General features: G+C 50.6%; 1 protein-coding gene across 4 annotated transcripts in view; it reads right to left on the bottom strand.

The window, feature by feature from the left end:
* Positions 1–18,706, bottom strand: part of dusp8a (dual specificity phosphatase 8a) — a 36,129-nt gene that overhangs the window by 8,615 nt on the left and 8,808 nt on the right. For 3 of the 4 annotated variants that reach the window (XM_062462717.1, XM_062462719.1, XM_062462720.1), the window contains exon 3: positions 12,964–13,102. In XM_062462717.1, coding sequence (XP_062318701.1) covers positions 12,964–13,102 — 139 coding nt within the window. Of the gene's footprint in view, positions 1–769; positions 1,492–12,963; positions 13,103–18,706 lie in introns of those variants that run through there. The other variant, XM_062462721.1, reaches the window with a different exon arrangement.

Genomic DNA, 18,706 nt, shown 5'->3' with positions numbered 1-18,706 from the left:
AACCTCAGCTCTACAGCACACACACACACACACACACACACAAAGCTGTCCAACCTCAGCTCTACAGTACACACACACACACACACACACAAAGCTGCCCAACCTCAGCTCTACAGTACACACACACACACACACACACACAAAGCTGCCCAACCTCAGCTCTACAGTACACACACACACACACACACACACAAAGCTGTCCAACCTCAGCTCTACAGTACACACACACACACACACACACAAAGCTGCCCAACCTCAGCTCTACAGTACACACACACACACACACATTTTGGTGTGAACAGTAGCAGATGTTAAGTGCTGCACACACAATTAGATAATGGTACAAAAACGCACACACACACACACACACACTCACATCCACGTATAAAAAATGCAGGCACTGTCTGCATTGCCTCATCCTTCTGTGTGAAACACACTCAGCTACACACCTGTAGTGTTTCTGTGTGAAACACACTCAGATAAACACCTGTAGTGTTTCTGTGTGAAACACACTCAGCTAAACACCTGTAGTGCACAATAAAAGATGGAAGTGAGAGAAAGAGAGAGAGAGGAGAGAGGAGAGAGAGCCCTTTGTGATGTTTTACATCTCAATGTGCTGAAAGAGCGGAAGCAATACGTCACCCTCCAGAGCCCCCCCTCTCTCCCTCTCTCTCTACCGTCCTGTTTCTCCTGCACCCCCACACCCTTCTTCCCCCCCCCCACACACACACACACACACACACACTCTTCTGTCCCCCTGGGTACACACCTCGGAGCTGTCTGCCCTGCTTCATCCTGCGGACCCTGATCTTGAGCCTCATGTCTGTGTCCTGCAGGTCGCGCCAGAAGCAGTCCTCCACAGGAGCCATCACCACCTCCAGAGGCATCCCCTCACCTCCCACACACACTCCCCTCCGCTAAACACAAGTCCAAGGTGTGTGTGTGTGTGTGTGTGGGGGGGGGGGGGTGGAGAGCAGTGGAGAGGCTCAGGGAAGTCCTTGCTGTGACAGCAGACGGAGAAAAGTCCAGCAGTCCTCAACAGTCCATACAGGTACCTCGAGTACAGCCCGTGTCCAAGACAGGTACCTCGAGTACAGCCCGTGTCCAAGACAGGTACCTCGAGTACAGCCCGTGTCCAACACAGCTCTGGCCCCGGTGACAAACACTCTCTATTCCCAAAACCTCTTCAGAAGTTCCACCTGCATGCAATGAAAGTCTCTAGACTAGAATCCACTAGAAGGTTGAAAAAATTTCTTGAGAGAATGAAAAAAAACAGTGCTACTTGTCAATATGCAGACCCAGGCTATGAGGAGAACATTGTCTGTGTGTGTCTGCTGGTTCTGCCTGCAGCTGCTCCACACCATGTCTGTGTGTCTGTGTGAGCTCACTGCCAGGAGAGCAGCCCCCTATTGTTGTTCTGTTCCACTCTGCCCGTCTCTCATTCGCTCCCTCGCTCGCACACACTCCTCCCCCTCTCTCTCTCTCTCTCTCTCTCTCTCTCTCTCTCTCTCTCTCTCTCTGATGACGGAGCTGCTGTTCTCTCCTCTCGCTCGGAGGGTGAATGAGCTCACTTGCCGTGAGCTCAGATGCCCCCCTCCCCCTCCCCCTCCCCTCCCTCCTCCTCCTCCCCCTCCTCCTCCCAGCTCTTCCTCTCCCCCTCCCCTCCCTCTTGTGGAGCCAGCGCTCCGTCATAGCTAACGTCTAAAGCATGCAACCACATTCCTTACTCACCCAACAAATATGTAGCCACCTCAGGGGCCTAGACAGGGCAGGACGAGAGGCACACTAGGCCGTCTTCTGCGCTCTGTGTCTGTGTATACCAGTAACACACACTACTACACCTTCTTCAAGCGGCTACTTTTCAGAATACAATCCAGTGTGGTGTGTGTCCAGGTTGACTGTAGACATTTACATTTAGTCATTTAGCAGACGCTCTTATCCAGAGCGACTTACAGTAAGTACAGGGACATTCCCCCCGAGGCAAGTAGGGTGAAGTGCCTTGCCCAAGGACATAACGTCATTTGGCACGGCCGGGAATCGAACTGGCAACCTTCAGATTACTAGCCCGCTTCCCTAACCGCTCAGCCACCTGACTCCCTTCACATGTGTAGCGTTAACACAGCATGATGCCACACTGCTGAAACACACAGGACATGTAGTAAAACATACATGTGGTGTTTACTTGTATGTGGTGCCTTGAAGACACACTGGCTAAACCCTCCATGAAAGAGTTGACAAACACAAGCAACTGATCGGCTTCAAACTATGGAATGATGGTTCGGCTTGGTCTGTCCGCAGCCCTCGGTGGTGGGCTCTGCTTGTAGAAGCGTGCACATACAGAGATCGGAAGCATGATGAAGAGTGTGTCAGTGTGTTGCACGTTAAAGAGTGTCAGTAGGGCTGAAGGAGAGAGTGTGTGTGCGTGTGTGACGTTCCCCTGGCTTCCTGTGTTGCCTGGTTCTTGTCAGGATCGCCTGGGTTTGGACACAGTGTCCTAGCTTGCGGGCGGGGGACGAGGAGGAGGAGGAGGAGGAGGAGGAGGAGGAGGAGGAGGAGGAGGAGGAGGAGGAGGAGGAGGAGGAGGAGGAGGAGAGGAATGTTTGCAGCTGCCATGTTGCCTCTGACAAGCATCAGGTTCAGGCTTCTTCACTGTGGTATGAAACTTGCAGGCCAAATGTACTCGATAAGCAAAGATTGACCAGGCTAGGCTAGGCTAGGCTACAGGCTCTCTGCAGGACAACCAAGTTACATTCAATTGTAACTGTGATTGTGTGAAATGGTAACTAGAGTAAGTAGAGACAACTGAATGCTGGTCTGGTCTTGATTATTGTTGAGCGTTGGAAGGTTCTGGTATGTGAGCAGAGGTTCCAGCCATACTGTGTGTGTGTGTGTGTGTTTGACCTCATCCCTGCTACCACAGACCTCTGAACAGTGACACACTGGTGCAAACACGTTACATCATTACTGCTGGACCGCCAGCGGAGACAGGGACGAGAGAGCAGAGGCAGGGCCTCACAGGGTCTGCCTGGAGCGGGGAGGAGGCAGGGCCTCACAGGGTCTGCCTGGAGCGGGGAGGAGGCAGGGCCTCACAGGGTCTGCCTGGAGCGGGGAGGAGGCAGGGCCTCACAGGGTCTGCCTGGAGTGGGGAGGAGGCAGGGCCTCACAGGGTCTGCCTGGAGCGGGGGGCCGGCCTCACAGGGTCTGCCTGGAGCGGGGGGCCGGCCTCACAGGGTCTGCCTGGAGCGGGGGGCCGGCCTCACAGGGTCTGCCTGGAGCGGGGGGCCGGCCTCACAGGTGTGGCAGGACAGTGTCACTACTCCGTGTGTGTCTCTATGATGAGGGCGGCGAGAAGGTGACAAGGCAGACATCCACCTTGTCATGTCAACATGGCCGCATGCCACAGGGGTCCAATCACGGTGACATAAACATGATCAAGATGCTCTGAAGTAGACCTACCCCCCCCACACCATACACACATATGCACACACACACACACACACACTCTCACACACACACACTTAGTCAAACACTCACACACAAAAGGGGCCCAAAATAGCAGCTATTTCATTAGTGGATTACTGTCCGGTGGTAAAAATGACAGCAGGGCCATTTATATTTACCACACTAGAGGGTCTGCCAGACCAGGAATAGGTGCTGTGGCCAGCGTGCTCTCCCCAGATACAGCACACTGGGCTTTTAAGGCAGGGGAACTGTTACTGGGGCGACAGAGAATGTACACACACACACATTGTCCCAGTAAATCTTACACTTGATAAAGTGAGCAGATGATATCCAGTATATAAGGTTGCTTATGCTATGTGAAACAACAACGTTTAGTACGTTAATTTCATTCATTAGTCTCTGTCTCTCTGTGTCTCTGTCTCTCTGTGTCTCTATGTCTCTCTCTGTCTCTCTCTGTCTCTCTCTGTCTCTCTCTGTCTCTGTGTCTCTATGTCTCTCTCTGTCTCTCTCTGTCTCTGTCTCTCTCTGTCTCTGTCTCTCTCTGTCTCTCTCTGTCTCTGTCTCTCTGTCTCTGTCTGTCTCTGTGTCTGTCTGTCTCTGTCTCTCTCTGTGTCTGTCTCTGTCTCTGTGTGTCTGTCTGTCTCTCTCTGTCTCTGTGTGTCTGTCTCTGTCTCTGTGTGTCTGTCTGTCTCTGTGTCTCTGTCTCTGTGTCTCTGTCTGTCTGTCTCTGTCTCTGTGTGTCTGTCTGTCTCTCTCTGTCTCTGTGTGTCTGTGTCTCTGTGTCTCTCTGTCTCTCTGTGTGTCTGTCCCTGTTTGTCTGTCTCTGTCTCTGAGTCTCTGAGTCTCTGTGTCTCTGTGTCTCTGTGTCTGTGTCTCTCTCTGTCTCTGTGTCTCTCTGTCTCTGTGTGTGTGTCCCCTAGGGACAGAGAGCCCTGGGAGCAGGACTGTCACTGCACACCAGAGGATCATCTGTCAGGATATCAGGGGACACACGTCACCTTCTGGACAGTCCCCACAGCGCGTGGACGCTCACACACACACACACACACACACTCAAACATCCTCGGACAGGGCAGCTTAGGGTAATAATGCGTGTGCATGTGCGCGCACGCGTGTATGTGTGTGTGCATGTGTGTTGATGGCACTGGTTGTTAGGGGATCAGTAACAGTGATGTCATGCCTGCAGGAGAACACAGCTGTCATGCCTGGGGGGTGAGGTCGTCTCCAGGGAGGTGGGGGGATGGGGGGTGGTGAGGTGGTCGCTAGGGGGGGGGTGTGGAGAGATAGGGGGGTTGGAGGGTGTTGAGATGAGGGAGTCAGGCTAGAGGTTAGAGGTGGGAAGAAAGGGGGTTAGAAATGGGGGCAGGGGATGTAGTCCTGAGAGGTGTGTGTGTGTGTGTGTGTCTGTGTGTGTGTGTGTGGGGGGGGGGTTATGTTCAGGGTCAATGGCTGAGGGGGGCTAATCTGAGGGCAGGGGGTCTGTTGCATGATTGATGCATGCACAGCACCCCTTAGGCTGCACAGATAGAGATGAAACCGTCTCTCACACACACCAGGGATGAGGGGAAAGCTATCAAACACTCCAGAGGGGGCCCAGTTCCGACCAGACGGCCTCTCAACAGATGAGCTACTTAAAAATCCCAGTATGAGGTGTTCAATGGTGTGTTTAGTGTGTGTGTGTGTGTGTGTGTGTGCGTGTGTTTAGTGTGTGGGTGTGTGTGTGCGTGTGTGTAGTGTGTGGGTGGCTGAGAGAGGGTGTGTGTGTGAAGCAAATCGTGTATAAGATGTGTACAGCAGGTTGTTAAATATTTAAGAAATGTGATACTCATTGCTATAGGCTTGTGTTTACTTTTGTTTTGAGGGACGTGTGTGTGTTAATTATAATTCTACAATACCATGCTTGGTGCTGTGTGTGTGTGAGTGTTTGTGTTTGTGCATTTATGATTTCCCCAGAGGAGGTTCCTCTCAGGATGTTTCTACCATTAAGGAGGATTCATTCTATATGCTAATGTTCAGAGGTTCAGCGGACTAGTGAGTCAGAATATGCACATCGCTCTGGACAAAAACATCTGCTAAATAAATAAAGATTTCCCACACAAAATACTTATCTTTCTCTATTCCTTTCTCTCTCTCCATCACTAACTCTGTTGGTATTTGATATTCTATTTACGTACATCCCCATGTCCGACACACACACACACACACCTGGTAATGAAAGCGTGGACACAGCTCAGCCAGTGAAGGGTACACAGCAGATCAGATTAGTGTTGATGCAGAGAGACAGACAGACAGACAGACAGACCGGCAGGCAGGCAGGCAGATTACTGCTAGAGGGCACCCCCCTCAATCTGTCCATGCACACACACACACACGCACACACACGCACACACACACGCACGCACACACACACACACAGCTAAGTCAGCAATGTACACCACGTCAGAGAATAGGTGAGTTTCTCAGTTAGGATCATGTACAGTACACAGCAGTGTACTGTACACTCACACAGCGTGTGTGTGAGTGTGTGTGAGTGTGTGTGTACTGTATACATGGTGTGTTTTAGTCCAGAACTCCGAGTGTGACTTGGGTGTGTGTGTGTTCATCCTTCCTGCAGTGGTTACCTCATCAGCCATGCGCCCAGAGAACAGCAGCTATCCAGTGACGTTGGGGCCACGAGGAACTGTCCAAGTTGTCCCCTGTCACTGCTTAGACGTTAGCAGTTACAGCCTCAGGAAGTTCCTATAGTGCTCCATCTTATTTTAAGTTACGCAACAAGACAAGGCAGAATCTTGGTCAGGGTAGCAACCGAGACCGAACCGGCTGTCACACACAGCGACCTGCCTTGGGCGTCACCCTCTCTCGCTCAGGGGAACCCTGATGTCACTTTGTCACGTCTGAAACAGGAAATAGTTACACAAGAAGCGGGAAATGACATCCCTGGCTCTCTCAGTTTGAGTGTGTGTGGATGTTTGTGTGTGTGTGGATGTTTGAGTGTGTGTTTTTCTGAGGAAAGAGATTGTGGAATGATGACAAAGTGCAGCATTCCTGAGGGGGGGGGACTTGGGGCTGGACTTGGACTCTAAATTTAGCCTTTTGCCGTGGGGATGGAAAATCTCCCGGTTTTATCAGCAAACGGAAGCCCAGGAGGGTCAGTGAGAGAACAGGTCTACTGGTGTTTACTGTATGAATACCTGTGTGTGAGAGGGAGGGAGAGAGATGAAGAAAGGGAGAGACAGAAAGACGGAACGGGCCTCTGTTCCCCATCATGTGTCAGCCCCATCCCAGCCTCTTTGATAAAGAGCAAACATGTCTCTGGCTGTCCTGCTCTGTCTCCAGTCAGCGATCCACAGTGTGTGGAAACACCCGGAACAGAAGGAGCGTTCGGCGTCCCAGCCCGACAGCCTAGGACAGCTCTGTGGTGACAGCTCTGTGGTGGAAGCTCTGAGGTGACAGCTCTGAGGTGACAGCTCTGAGGTGACAGCTCTGAGGTGGAAGCTCTGAGGTGACAGCTCTGAGGTGACAGCTCTGAGGTGACAGCTCTGAGGTGACAGCTCTGAGGTGACAGCTCTGAGGTGACAGCTCTGTGGTGGAAGCTCTGAGGTGACAGCTCTGAGGTGACAGCTCTGAGGTGACAGCTCTGTGGTGGAAGCTCTGAGGTGACAGCTCTGTGGTGACAGCTCTGAGGTGACAGCTCTGTGGTGACAGCTCTGTGGTGGAAGCTCTGAGGTGACAGCTCTGAGGTGACAGCTCTGTGGTGACAGCTCTGAGGTGACAGCTCTGAGGTGCCAGCTCTGTGGTGACAGCTCTGAGGTGACAGCTCTGTGGTGGAAGCTCTGAGGTGACAGCTCTGAGGTGACAGCTCTGTGGTGACAGCTCTGTGGTGACAGCTCTGAGGTGACAGCTCTGTGGTGACAGCTCTGTGGTGACAGCCCGAAGAGGAGGTGAAGGAGGAAGCGGTGCTGGGGCACGGAGGAGATTGAACACCGCTGAAGACAGGGGCAAGGGGGGGCAAGGGGTAAACAGGAATCCATCATTGTTCTGGGGAATGACGGTCACCAGTGAGGGAGGGGGCAGGCAGGGAGGGGGGCAGGGAGGGAGGGGGCAAGGAGGGAGGGAGGAGGGAAGTGGGCTCTGACAGACACACGGAGGACCTTCCCTCCTATGGGCTTGTTTGAGAGCCGTATGGCTTCTGGAATTTTCCCCTGAAGACGCGTTTGCGTGTGTATGCATGGCGTGTTGACAGTGCCAGTGTCCTGGTGATTGTGTGTGTGTGTGTGGCCCCTTTAAGGCAGCGGGGGAGTATGAGAGAGAAGTGGGGAAAAGGAAAGCAGGACAGCAGTGAGATGACGTCATGGTGGAAACATTTGGTAGCACACACAAACACACTGTTTTCATTCTCCAGTTGGGGGGAGAGAGGGAAATAACATCAAGATCATCATCATGTGAGATGCAAGCAATCGAGCCTGCTACATGAAACTGCCTCAGCAGATGACAGGACAGTGTGTATGTGTGTGTGTTCATGTGTGTGTGTGTGTGTGGTGTGTGTGTGTGTGTGTGCGTGCATGCGTTTGCAGACCCTGCAGGATTTATTTGTGTTTACTTACTAAGGGTTTTCAACATGAGCAAAATTCAGCAGAGGTGATGTCATGCACTTTAAAAGGTCAATATTGTGGCCTTTCTTCCCCTCTGGGACAGACTAAATGTGTGTGTGTGTGAGATTGTGTGTGTGTGAGAGTGTGTGTATGTGAGAGTGTGTGTGTGTGAGAGTGTGTGTGTGTGAGAGTGTGTGTGTGTGAGAGTGTGTGTGTGTGAGAGTGTGTGTGTGTGAGTGTGTGAGTGCTCAGGCCTTTGGCGCCAGATGTGATGACCGCAAGAGTCTGGTCCTAAAAATAGAGATTGGTTCTCAGCACCGCGAAACTGAGAACAGGGAGAGGAGGGGGGAGGAGGAGAGAGGAGGAAGGGGGAGGAAGGTGGAGGGGGGGGGAGGAGGGAGGAGGAAGGGGAGGAAGGGAGGTGGAGGGGGGAGGAGGAGGGAGGTGGTCATTGAGAACAATGTGCCTGAGCTCCCTGGAGGAGGTGAGCTCACCTCGTAATGGCACCACTGGCTCCTTCTCAATGAAATCATTGATCTGCCAGGATTCCCCCCAGAACCACAGAGAAGATAGGAGGAGAGGGAGGGAGGGAGGGATGGAGGGAGGGATGGAGGAGAGGGAGGGGGTAGTCTTGTTGACATCAGACCTACAATCATAACAGTGATGTGTGTGACCTTCTCTGTGACCAACCAAAAGAAAGCTTTGGTCCCAAAACATCAAGTCAAAAGCAGTGTTGAGCCACAAAGCAGGGCAAGCCAGTCATCCTTCAGAGTTCCATGATTCCTAATCTCTTCCTCATCTCGCATGGAATGCAGACAGCCACCATGTGATGAGATGAGGAATCTTGATACATGAACATACCTACTACACACACATGCATGCTTCTGCACACACACACACACTTTGTTGTACAGTTTATGTCAGCACTGTGTTGTCCAAGTCCTCGCTCCAGCCTCCAAGGTGAGGAGTGAGTGCTGGGCTACAGAGTGAGAAAGCAGGGGAAACCACAGTCTGCTAGACAGGTCTGCTGAAGGAACACATTAGAGGATGACTATGCACGCACGCACGCACGCACACACACACACACACACACGTGTTAGGTGTTACCTCACCTACTCAACAACTCCGTCAAAAACTTCTGCCACACTAATATTCCCATACTGCACTAACTACCTACCTTCCATCCAGAACACACACACACACACAGACATCCTTTTGGAGCTTGCTGGAATGTCTCTGTGAACGGCTGCATTGTGAAAGTCTGCCTCCCACGATTACCTCACCTCCTCAGCCTCTCTCTCTCATCCACACACACACACACACACACACACACACACACACACAAGGGGGGCCCGCCCTGTTGTATAACAGTACAGAGGAATGACACATAACTGTATTGACCTTTGTACTCCTGTCTGTGCAGTCACACCCAAACCTGATCTCATCAAAGCCTAGCACTCACAGTAGCTTCTGTGTGTGTGTCTGTGTGTGTGTGCAAGTGTGTGTGTGTGCCTGTGTGTGTGTGTGCGTGTTAGACTGAAAATTGTAAGCCAGCGTTTGAACATGGTTTAGCGTGCTAGCGTGCTAGCGTGCTAGCGTGACCTCACCATACTAGTCCCACAGTCCCCCCATCAAAACGTTTTGGAAAGGTGAACAATTATTTTTGAAAAACAGTTTTGAAAGGCTGAAAAAATATTTAGTTGAGAATTCTATATCATTATCTTTTTTTAACCTTTGAAAACTTTTTTTCCAAAAATATTTTTATCACCTGTCAAAACGTTTTTTTTTCAAAACGTTTTTTTCTCTCTCTCTCTCTCTCTCTCTCTCTCTCTCTCTCTCTCTCTCTCTCTCTCTCTCTCTCTCTCTCTCTCTCTCTCTCTCTCTCTCTCTCTCTCTCTCTCTCTCTCTCTCTCTCTCTCTCTCTCTCTCTCTCTCTGTCAGCCTCCCCCAGGAACACTGTGACATCATCCACTTACAGTACTGAATGAGAGAACGAGAGAGAGAGAGAGACAGAGACAGAGAGAGAGAGGGGGGGGGGCAACGTTATAGAAGCTGTTTAATGATTGTTTTCAATTTGTGAATGAAGAAACCAGAGCTGGTCCCCTGATTGCTTCCTGGTCAATAATGTGACATCATCACTGTGACATCATCACTGGGAGTCTGAACACCATCCAGGGCAAGGTGATGGTGTGTGTATGATCATACACAAATTTACTTTACTATAATACACAAACTCTGGACAGCCTCACTGTGTGTGTGTGTGTGTGTCCTAATTCCGGCGTCAGCATTGCTTGTGTGTACATAACAGTTTAGCAAGCAAATCCCCTCTTCCCCAGACAATGAAAGCAAGCATGGTAATTATTCTTTCATCTCTCTTGTCCGTTCCATTTAAGGGTTCTTTTCTCTTCATGTCTCTATCCTATCACCCCCCCCCCCTTCTCCTCCACCCACAACACCCCTGGAGGGCTGCAACAACTGGTGCGTATTTGTGTGTGTGTGTGTGTGTGTGTGTGTGTGTGAGGCTCACATCACATTGCTGCTCAGATGTGGTAATCACCAGTGTTAATGACATCATGAATCAGGTGCTGATGAGAGAGGGAGCAGAGGGGGTGAAAGGGAGGAAGAGAGGAGGAAAGAAAGGGGGCAGTGGAGGAGGAGAGGAGTGAAAAAGAGAAGGAGAAGGGGAAGTTTTTTTAATCTTGAGCCAATCAATGATGGCACTGTCTAGGTCTGGTGTAGGCTAGCAGGATGGAGAGAGAGAGAGAGAGAGAGAGAGAGAGAGAGAGAGAGAGAGAGAGAGAGAGAGAGAGAGAGCGAGAGAGAGAGAGAGAGAGAGAGAGAATAATACGTCAAAGAGTGAGAATGAGAAGGGAAGAGAGATGGAGGGAGGAGAGATGGAGGGAGGAGAGATGGAGGGAGGAGAGATGGAGGGAGGAGAGATAGAGGGAGGAGAGATGGAGGGAGGAGAGATAGAGGGAGGAGAGATGGAGGGAGGAGAGATGGAGGGAGGATAGAGTGTGGGCGTGCGGGGCCTGCAGAGATAGGGAGAACGGGAGGAGTGAACTTGGAAAGCCGGACATGTGACCTGCATGTTGAGGCCTCAGCTGGCCCTGCGAGCACAGTGACCCCAACCCCAGAGGCCACTTCCTGTCCCCTGCTGCGCTATGTCACTTCCTGTCCCCTGCTGCGCTCTGTCACTTCCTGTCCCCTGCAGTGCTCTGTCACTTCCTGTCCCCTGCTGTGCTCTGTCACTTCCTGTCCCCTGCAGTGCTCTGTCACTTCCTGTCCCCTGCTGTGCTCTGTCACTTCCTGTCCCCTGCTGTGCTCTGTCACTTCCTGTCCCCTGCTGCGCTCCATCTGTCACTGGCCTAGGAACAGCAGGAAGCCTCTCTCCATCTCTCTTTCTTCTGACTCTCGCACGCAAGAACCATATCAATAGTATATACACTAACACACTCACACAAAAACGATATCAATAATATCTACACTCACACAAGAACGATATCAATAGTATATAAATTCTCTCTCTCACACACACACATACACTCACACGAGACAGCGATTTAACTCAAACTGACCCCATCAATACAACCATGCAAGTCACAGAGCTCCCGATTGGCTGATTCTTTTCCCAGAATATTTTCTCTTCCACTGTTGTCGTGGAAACAGCAAAGAAGAGGGGTGCAGAAATGGGATTCTTTTATTCTGAAGAGAGACTGAGGAGGAGAGAGGGAAACTGGATAGATGGAGAGAGAGAAAGGGTTGCTGACAGGGGAGTTTACAGTAAGAAGGCTTGATGGCCTAATCCAAACGTTGAAACGTAAAATCCTGTCTTTCAGTCTAAAAGTGTGTGTGTCTGTGTGTGCGCATACTGCATCTCTGCCTCTGACAAATTGATGAGCTTCTGTGCCTTAAGGTAATCCTCGATTTCTATGAATGACTCATGGAAAAGAGCTCATCTTTGAAGAAGGGATGGGGGGATGCAAGAGGAGAGCGGGCAGCGATCTGCAGAAGCAGCATGTGTCGGCCCTCTCTATACACATCCTGACGGAGCAGGATTATACTCCTTCAGTAATGACACATTAGAGCCATAGTCATAAGCCTCCTTGTTGTGTGTGTGTGTGTGTGTGTGTGTGTGTGTGTGTGTGTGTGTGTGTGTTTTAAAGAGACAGAGAGAGAGACAGAGAGAGAGACAAAGAGAAACAATGAGAAAGAGAAAGATTTGAGAGAGAGAAAAGGAGAGAATTTGCATCGTAAGCCTGTATGTATCCATGCTAGTCCTGTCTTCTCTTCTCTCCAGTGGAGACACACAGCTGGTCTCTCTCAGCTGGTCTCTCTCAGCTGGTCTCTCTCAGCTGGTCTCTCTCAGCTGGTCTCTCTCAGCTGGTCTCTCTCAGCTGGTCTCTGTCAGCTGGTCTCTCTCAGCTGGTCTCTCTCAGCTGGTCTCTCTCAGCTGGTCTCTGTCAGCTGGTCTCCACCACAGCTGAGGGGCTGATGGGAGAAGCTTCCTCCCTGACAGGCCAGTCACACTGCAGAACAGCACAGGACTGTGTGATAGACAGGTCTGTGTCTCAACACACAGGGCTAGCAGAGAGAGTACTAAAAGTGAAACCCCAAAGTCTACACAGAGCACTTCATAACCTCAAACCTCGTTCCTCATATCTGCTCATGTCTGCTTCTACCTGTGCACTAGGGAAGGGATGAGGATGTGCAGCTTGTCACTTAATGCCGTGCCAGTCAGGGCAGGGAAGAGGCAGTCTGGGGGGGTGCTGGTGATCATGGAGGGCGCTCATCAGTGACACCTGCTGTGGAAGCAGAGACATGACACCCAGCCGCACTCGGACAGAAGAACTAACCTGTGCACGCATGCACGCACACACACACACACACTACAGTGAAGATGACCTACCAGTAAGCAGGGACACTCTGTGGAAAGTGCCCTCCAGTTTTCCCAGAAGGATCTGCACAAAGCCGTCTTTGGAGAGATGCCCCGCCTCTTTGGAACTCTGGTCATAGACCACCACTTCCTGCTTCCTGCCCAGCTCCACCTGCACACACCACAGAAGAAGACCAAGCATAAATTGGAGGAACTGTCTCAATGCACATTAACTGGAGGTCAAAACAGTCGATCAGACCATTCAAATGAATGTCAGTTACATTAAATAATGTGATTACTTATTATTTCATGTAAATGTATAATTAAAGTACAAATGATTTGAGTGTCGCATCAGTAAGACCTTTATTCCTTGTCAGAGTTCCAAGTCTTTGTGAGGTACATTTTGTTTGCAGACAAATAACATTAAAACATATAGCAGCAATCACTGTACTCTGGGTGTATATGTGTGTGTGTGCGTGTGAGAGAAAGAGCATCTACTATATGACCATGCTCCAGTGTCTGTATGGGGAGCCTGTGTGCACGTGTGTGTGTGTGTGTGTGTGTGTGTGTGTGTGTGTGTGTGCGCGCGCGTCAGCATGGCTCTGTCTCCATGTTGTCAGGCAGGCTTTGGTCACATGACCAGCAGCCAGCGCCTACCACAGCTCTGAATCACTGAACAACCACTGGACAGGAGGAGAGGGGGGGAGGAGAGGAGATGAAGGAGGGAGGAGAGGAGAGGAGAAGAAGGAGAAAGAAGTGGGGGAGATGGTGGAGTGCGGAAAGGAAGATAGATGCAAGAAAGAAAATCAATGAATAAAGAATCAAATAAAATGGAGGTAAGGGAGAGATAGAGAGGAGGCACAGAGGAATGAAAAAAGGATTCTAACCCTTCAAGTTTGATAATGTTCAGCCTCTCGTTCTCTTGTCATCATTATGACATCCAGCTTCTAAGAGCGAAGGAGTGTAAAAAATGCTATCAACTCATTTCAGCCCAATATATACTGATATATAACCTGTCAATATATACTGAGATATAACCTGTCAATGTGATTTACAGGTTAGCGAGACCAAGGTCACAGGAGCCTATCTGCCAAGCAGACCCTGCCTGTCTGTCTGTCTACCTGCAGTCTGCTGTCTACTTCCTGTCTGTCTGTCTGCCAGTCTGCTGTCTACTTCCTGTCTGTCTGTCTGCCTTTGTACCTGTGTAGCTGCCTCCCTGGCCCCTAGTCGGTTTGTCTGTCGACCTGCCTGCCTGTGTGTCCATGTTGTCTGCCTGTGTGTCCATGTTGCCTGCCTGTGTGTCCATGTTGTCTGCCTGTGTGTCCATGTTGTCTGCCTGTGTGTCCATGTTGTCTGCATGTGTGTCCATGTTGTCTGCCTGTGTGTCCCCTGGTCAATAACCTGGTATTGACCTTCCGAGCAGTGAACGGGACTGCACCCGTCTACATCAAGTCTCTCCTGCAGCCTTACACCCCCACCCGTCACCTACGGTCTTCTTCAGACAACCGCCTGGTGGTCCCACCGCTCAAGACCGCCCGGTCCCAACACAAGCTCTTCTCCTGTCTGGCCCCCCAGTGGTGGAATCAACTCCCCACCTCCATCAGAGACACTGACTGTCTCTCCACCTTCAAGAAAAGGCTCAAGACGCACTTGTTCCGGGAATACAACGGTACTTAGGAATGGTTCGCTTGACCCGATGTTAGTTTCCTCAAGGATCACAATGATTCTTGCTCAGAGACTTGTTGCTCTTGTGGTTAGTGGTAACTGATTTAAAATTGTTTGTACTCGCTGTGATATATTGTTTTTTATTATTGTTGCTTGTCTTTTTTTCCACAGGTACACTTGCACTTATAGCAGTTCATATTGTTTAATTGTAACTTGTTTAACTACATGCTCTTATGGTTCTTCCCTTTGGCACTTACTTTTACTTTGGTTGTTCACAATGTGTGCTTCATGTTTTGGCTACTCGCAATGTTTTGTGGCTATCTCGTTGTTATGATCAGTGACCTATGCACTTTGTAAAGCTCTCTCTTGGAAGTCGCTTTGGATAAAAGCGTCTGCTAAATGAATAAATGTAAATGTAAATGTGTCCATGTTGTCTGCCTGTGTGTCCATGTTGCCTGCCTGCCACACACCAGTAAGCTGAGATTGGTCGGCTGGGCCTAGGCACTATGATCAGATACAGTGTATGACTGACCTGAGGTCTCAGGTATCAACACTGTGTGATGTATGTATACAACAACAGCAGGCCTGTGTGTGTGAGAGTGTGTTCATTGTTCATTGAGCCTGTCTTAACCTTCCTACTAACCTTGCACCAGCAGGTTCCGCCAGCTCACCTTTATACACCCTGTACCGCCTGACCTGTCCCCCCCCCCTGTGTTCTACTCTAATGGGATCAGGGCTAAACCTAGAAGGGTGACATCACCACCTTAAGGATTACAGTACAGGACAGCCTCTCACTGTGACACACACACACTGCAGCATGCACACTCCCACACATGCAGGCACAGTCACATATGATACACTCTGTGGTCATATGGCAGACATGTGGGGCCCATGCTGTTTCCAGGCAGCCATGGAGGAGGATCATGAGCTGCTTGTAGGTCATGATGCTGGGGACTACTGCCCTGGTAGAGGTTAGGGCCCTACAGCCTCCCTGGGTATGGGGGGAGGGGGGGGCAGCAGAGGTTTAGACTCCCACCTCACACCCTTCCTTGACGCACACAGTAAAAGGTGCACGTGTGTATTTGGGCCAGGGGTAGTGTGATGTGTCATGGTCTGGTCTTGTCACACCAGCATGACAGTGTTTCACACCAGCGTTCAGCACTACCTCACTGGCCTTCCAGGAAGCCCGCTACTGAGGAACACCTCCACACAACCTTACAGTATGCATACACATATCTGACAGGTTACATTAGGGTTCTGTATTTTGATCTCAGTGATTCTACTGAGTTCAAATAACTAATACTTTGTGTGTGTGTGTGTGTGTGTGTCTGTCTGCGTGTGTGTGTGTGTGTGTGTGTGTGTGTGTGTGTGCATGTGTTGGACTGGAACAGCAAACAATTAAAACAAACATTGATTCAAACTGGTAATGTCTGAACATGTGACACCTCCCAGCATGACATCATCAAAGTGGGACTAGTCTGAATGGCGACTGAAGTTCCACACCTCCTCAGTCAAGGAAATCCTTTGAAATAGAACACTGATGACTGATAAGAATTCCCCATTCACTTGTTAGCAACAACACAGAAGACACACACAGGATTAACCGGTATTGCGAAATACTTTTTCCAGGAAGTCTATGCATCTGAACACTGAACTTCCTGGAGTTCATGTGTGACAGGAGTGTCACAGAGTGCCAGTGAAGATACTAGGAAGTAATGTGCCGTATGAGAAAGTAAGCTGTGTGTGACCAGGAAGATCCCACATTGTCCTATAGTGACAGTAAACTACTAGCCTCACTTCTCGATGATTCAACTCTTAGTGTATCTATCTTGTATCATTTTGTGGCCAGTATCCAAAAATGTTTGAGTTGATTTATCATGACACCATATTTCACCCAAAGGCCAAAACAGTTCATCTCTTTGACAGGGGAGAGTGATGTAGCACGTACATCCATGCTATGACTGAGCTCCTTATTGCATAAACCGATGGCTGATTAAAGGTCATGTGATCATGTGTGCTCATCTTTGCAAGGTTAGCCTTTCCAGCAGGGCCACTGACCAAACTGACCAATCCTGATTAAAGACATTTGGCTGGAATGTGGACATGTGTCTTTGTGTTTCACACCAACAGTCCATCCTGCCTGTCTGTCTGTTTGTCTGTCTGCCTGTGCACAATGACCAACAGAGGTCACCCACATAGCCTACAGTAGCTGTATGACCTAGTTTGCAGGAGCCCCGTACAGTCAAATACACAGTGCTAATGGGGGGGGGGGGGGGGGGGGGGTCTATGAAGAGACCATTTTGATTCCTGCTCTTGCAAAAATTCAATCAAGCCCATGATGCAATCTGAAGAGGACCGAGTGAAGAGCCTTGGGGGACGCCTCCTGTTCTGAGTGAAGTGGGATGCAGGGAAGCAGTCCACCCCCCCCCCAGCCCTGTTCCCCCCACCCCCCCTCTTTACTATCCATCCCTCTCTCTCCCGCTTCCTACATTCACTTCCCAACAAAGACCTACAATGGTGTCCTTTGCTTCCGAGAGCTGGGTGGCTGAGATCCCGGCTGGCCCGGACGGCCCCAGCTCTGCTGAGAGCCCTGCGGGGGGGAGGAGGGGGAAGGAGGGGGGAGGAGGGGGGAGGAGGGGGGGCACAGCCTATGCTAATGCTGCACAGACGGTCCACACGTGCCCCGCTCGCGGCCTGCCAGTGGCCACACAAAGGAGGATGATGTCATGGTTGGCCAATAACAAAGAAGTCTGGGTCTGTGTGGCCGCCCCCCTCCCCCCCGGTTAGTTCCAGCTTTATCCAGCCTAGCGTTAATCGCCAGCATCATCCTCTTGAACAGGACACCATAATAACAACAGGGCAGGCATGGGCCTGAGCGAGGGAGCGAGAGAAGGGGGCTGGGGGCTACGCAGCTAGGGATGAAAAGAAACATTTAAGATGGCTCGAGAAGAAACAGAGAGAGAGAGAAAGGGATGAGGAGAGAGATGGACCTCACAGGCTTCCATACTATATAGGCACACAGAGAGGAGGGTGGGTGGTGGAATAGAGACACACAGAGCCGGGTCTGTCAGGCAGACACACAGGCAAATGTATTTCTGGATAGACTTCACCAGATGAACAGCACCCAGAGAGGTCTGGACCAAACCAGGCGGAGGTGCTGATCTGCCAGCACGTGCCAGGCTGGGCTCAGTCACCTGGAACTCTCACATTCATCAGCAGCAGCAGGTTTAGAGTTAGGAGAGATGTACCAGGAAGTTAATCCGTCCTATCAGCAGGTCTGAAGGAAAGGAACAAGGAGGCTGACACGTGCATGGCAGGGCAGGTTGGGTTGGGTTCACACCAGGAAGGACAGACAGCCTTTACTGCCTACCCCTCAAACAGTCACACCAAGGAAGAAACACCCTCCAGGGATCTTTCCGACATCCTGGTGTCTTCTGTGTGTGGGAACAACAGACAGAATCAGCGCTGCGAATGCTTCCTGTTAGGCTACTTCTAACTTTGTGACAAGGAACATTGGCTGTGTTTCTGGTGGGGTGCTGAGGTTGTTGAGGCGTCTTGAAATACGTCTAGATAACCCTCACGCACGCAGGAACACACACACACACACGCATGTGTAGCGCTTGTTGGTACTCCTCGTGCGTTGTGTCTTATGCCACCATTTTGTATGTAACAGACGTGGTCTTGCTCTGTCAGAGATATACAGGCCAATGTTCATCCCTCACTGTGGATCGAACATGCCACCTCTGACTTCCCAAGCGCGACCACTACCAGCTACGCCAACGAAAAGCTAGCTATTCGTTGACGCGGGTGGCCTGTTATATACTTGAGGAGTGAGTTTAACCAATACACACAGGCTACACATGCAGGAACACACACAGACACATGCATGCAGGAACACACACGCACACACACATGCATGCAGGAACACACACACACATACATGCATGCCTGAACACACACACACATGCAGGAACACACACACACACACACACATGCATGCAGGAACACACACACGCATGCAGGAACACACACACACACACATGCATGCATGTAGGAACACACACACACACACATGCATGCAGGAACACACACACATGCATGCAGGAACACA

This window comes from Osmerus eperlanus, chromosome 5 (assembly GCF_963692335.1).
Source record: "Osmerus eperlanus chromosome 5, fOsmEpe2.1, whole genome shotgun sequence".
Classification (NCBI taxonomy): Eukaryota; Metazoa; Chordata; class Actinopteri; order Osmeriformes; family Osmeridae; genus Osmerus; species Osmerus eperlanus.
This window is presented reverse-complemented; position numbering and strand designations above follow the sequence as displayed.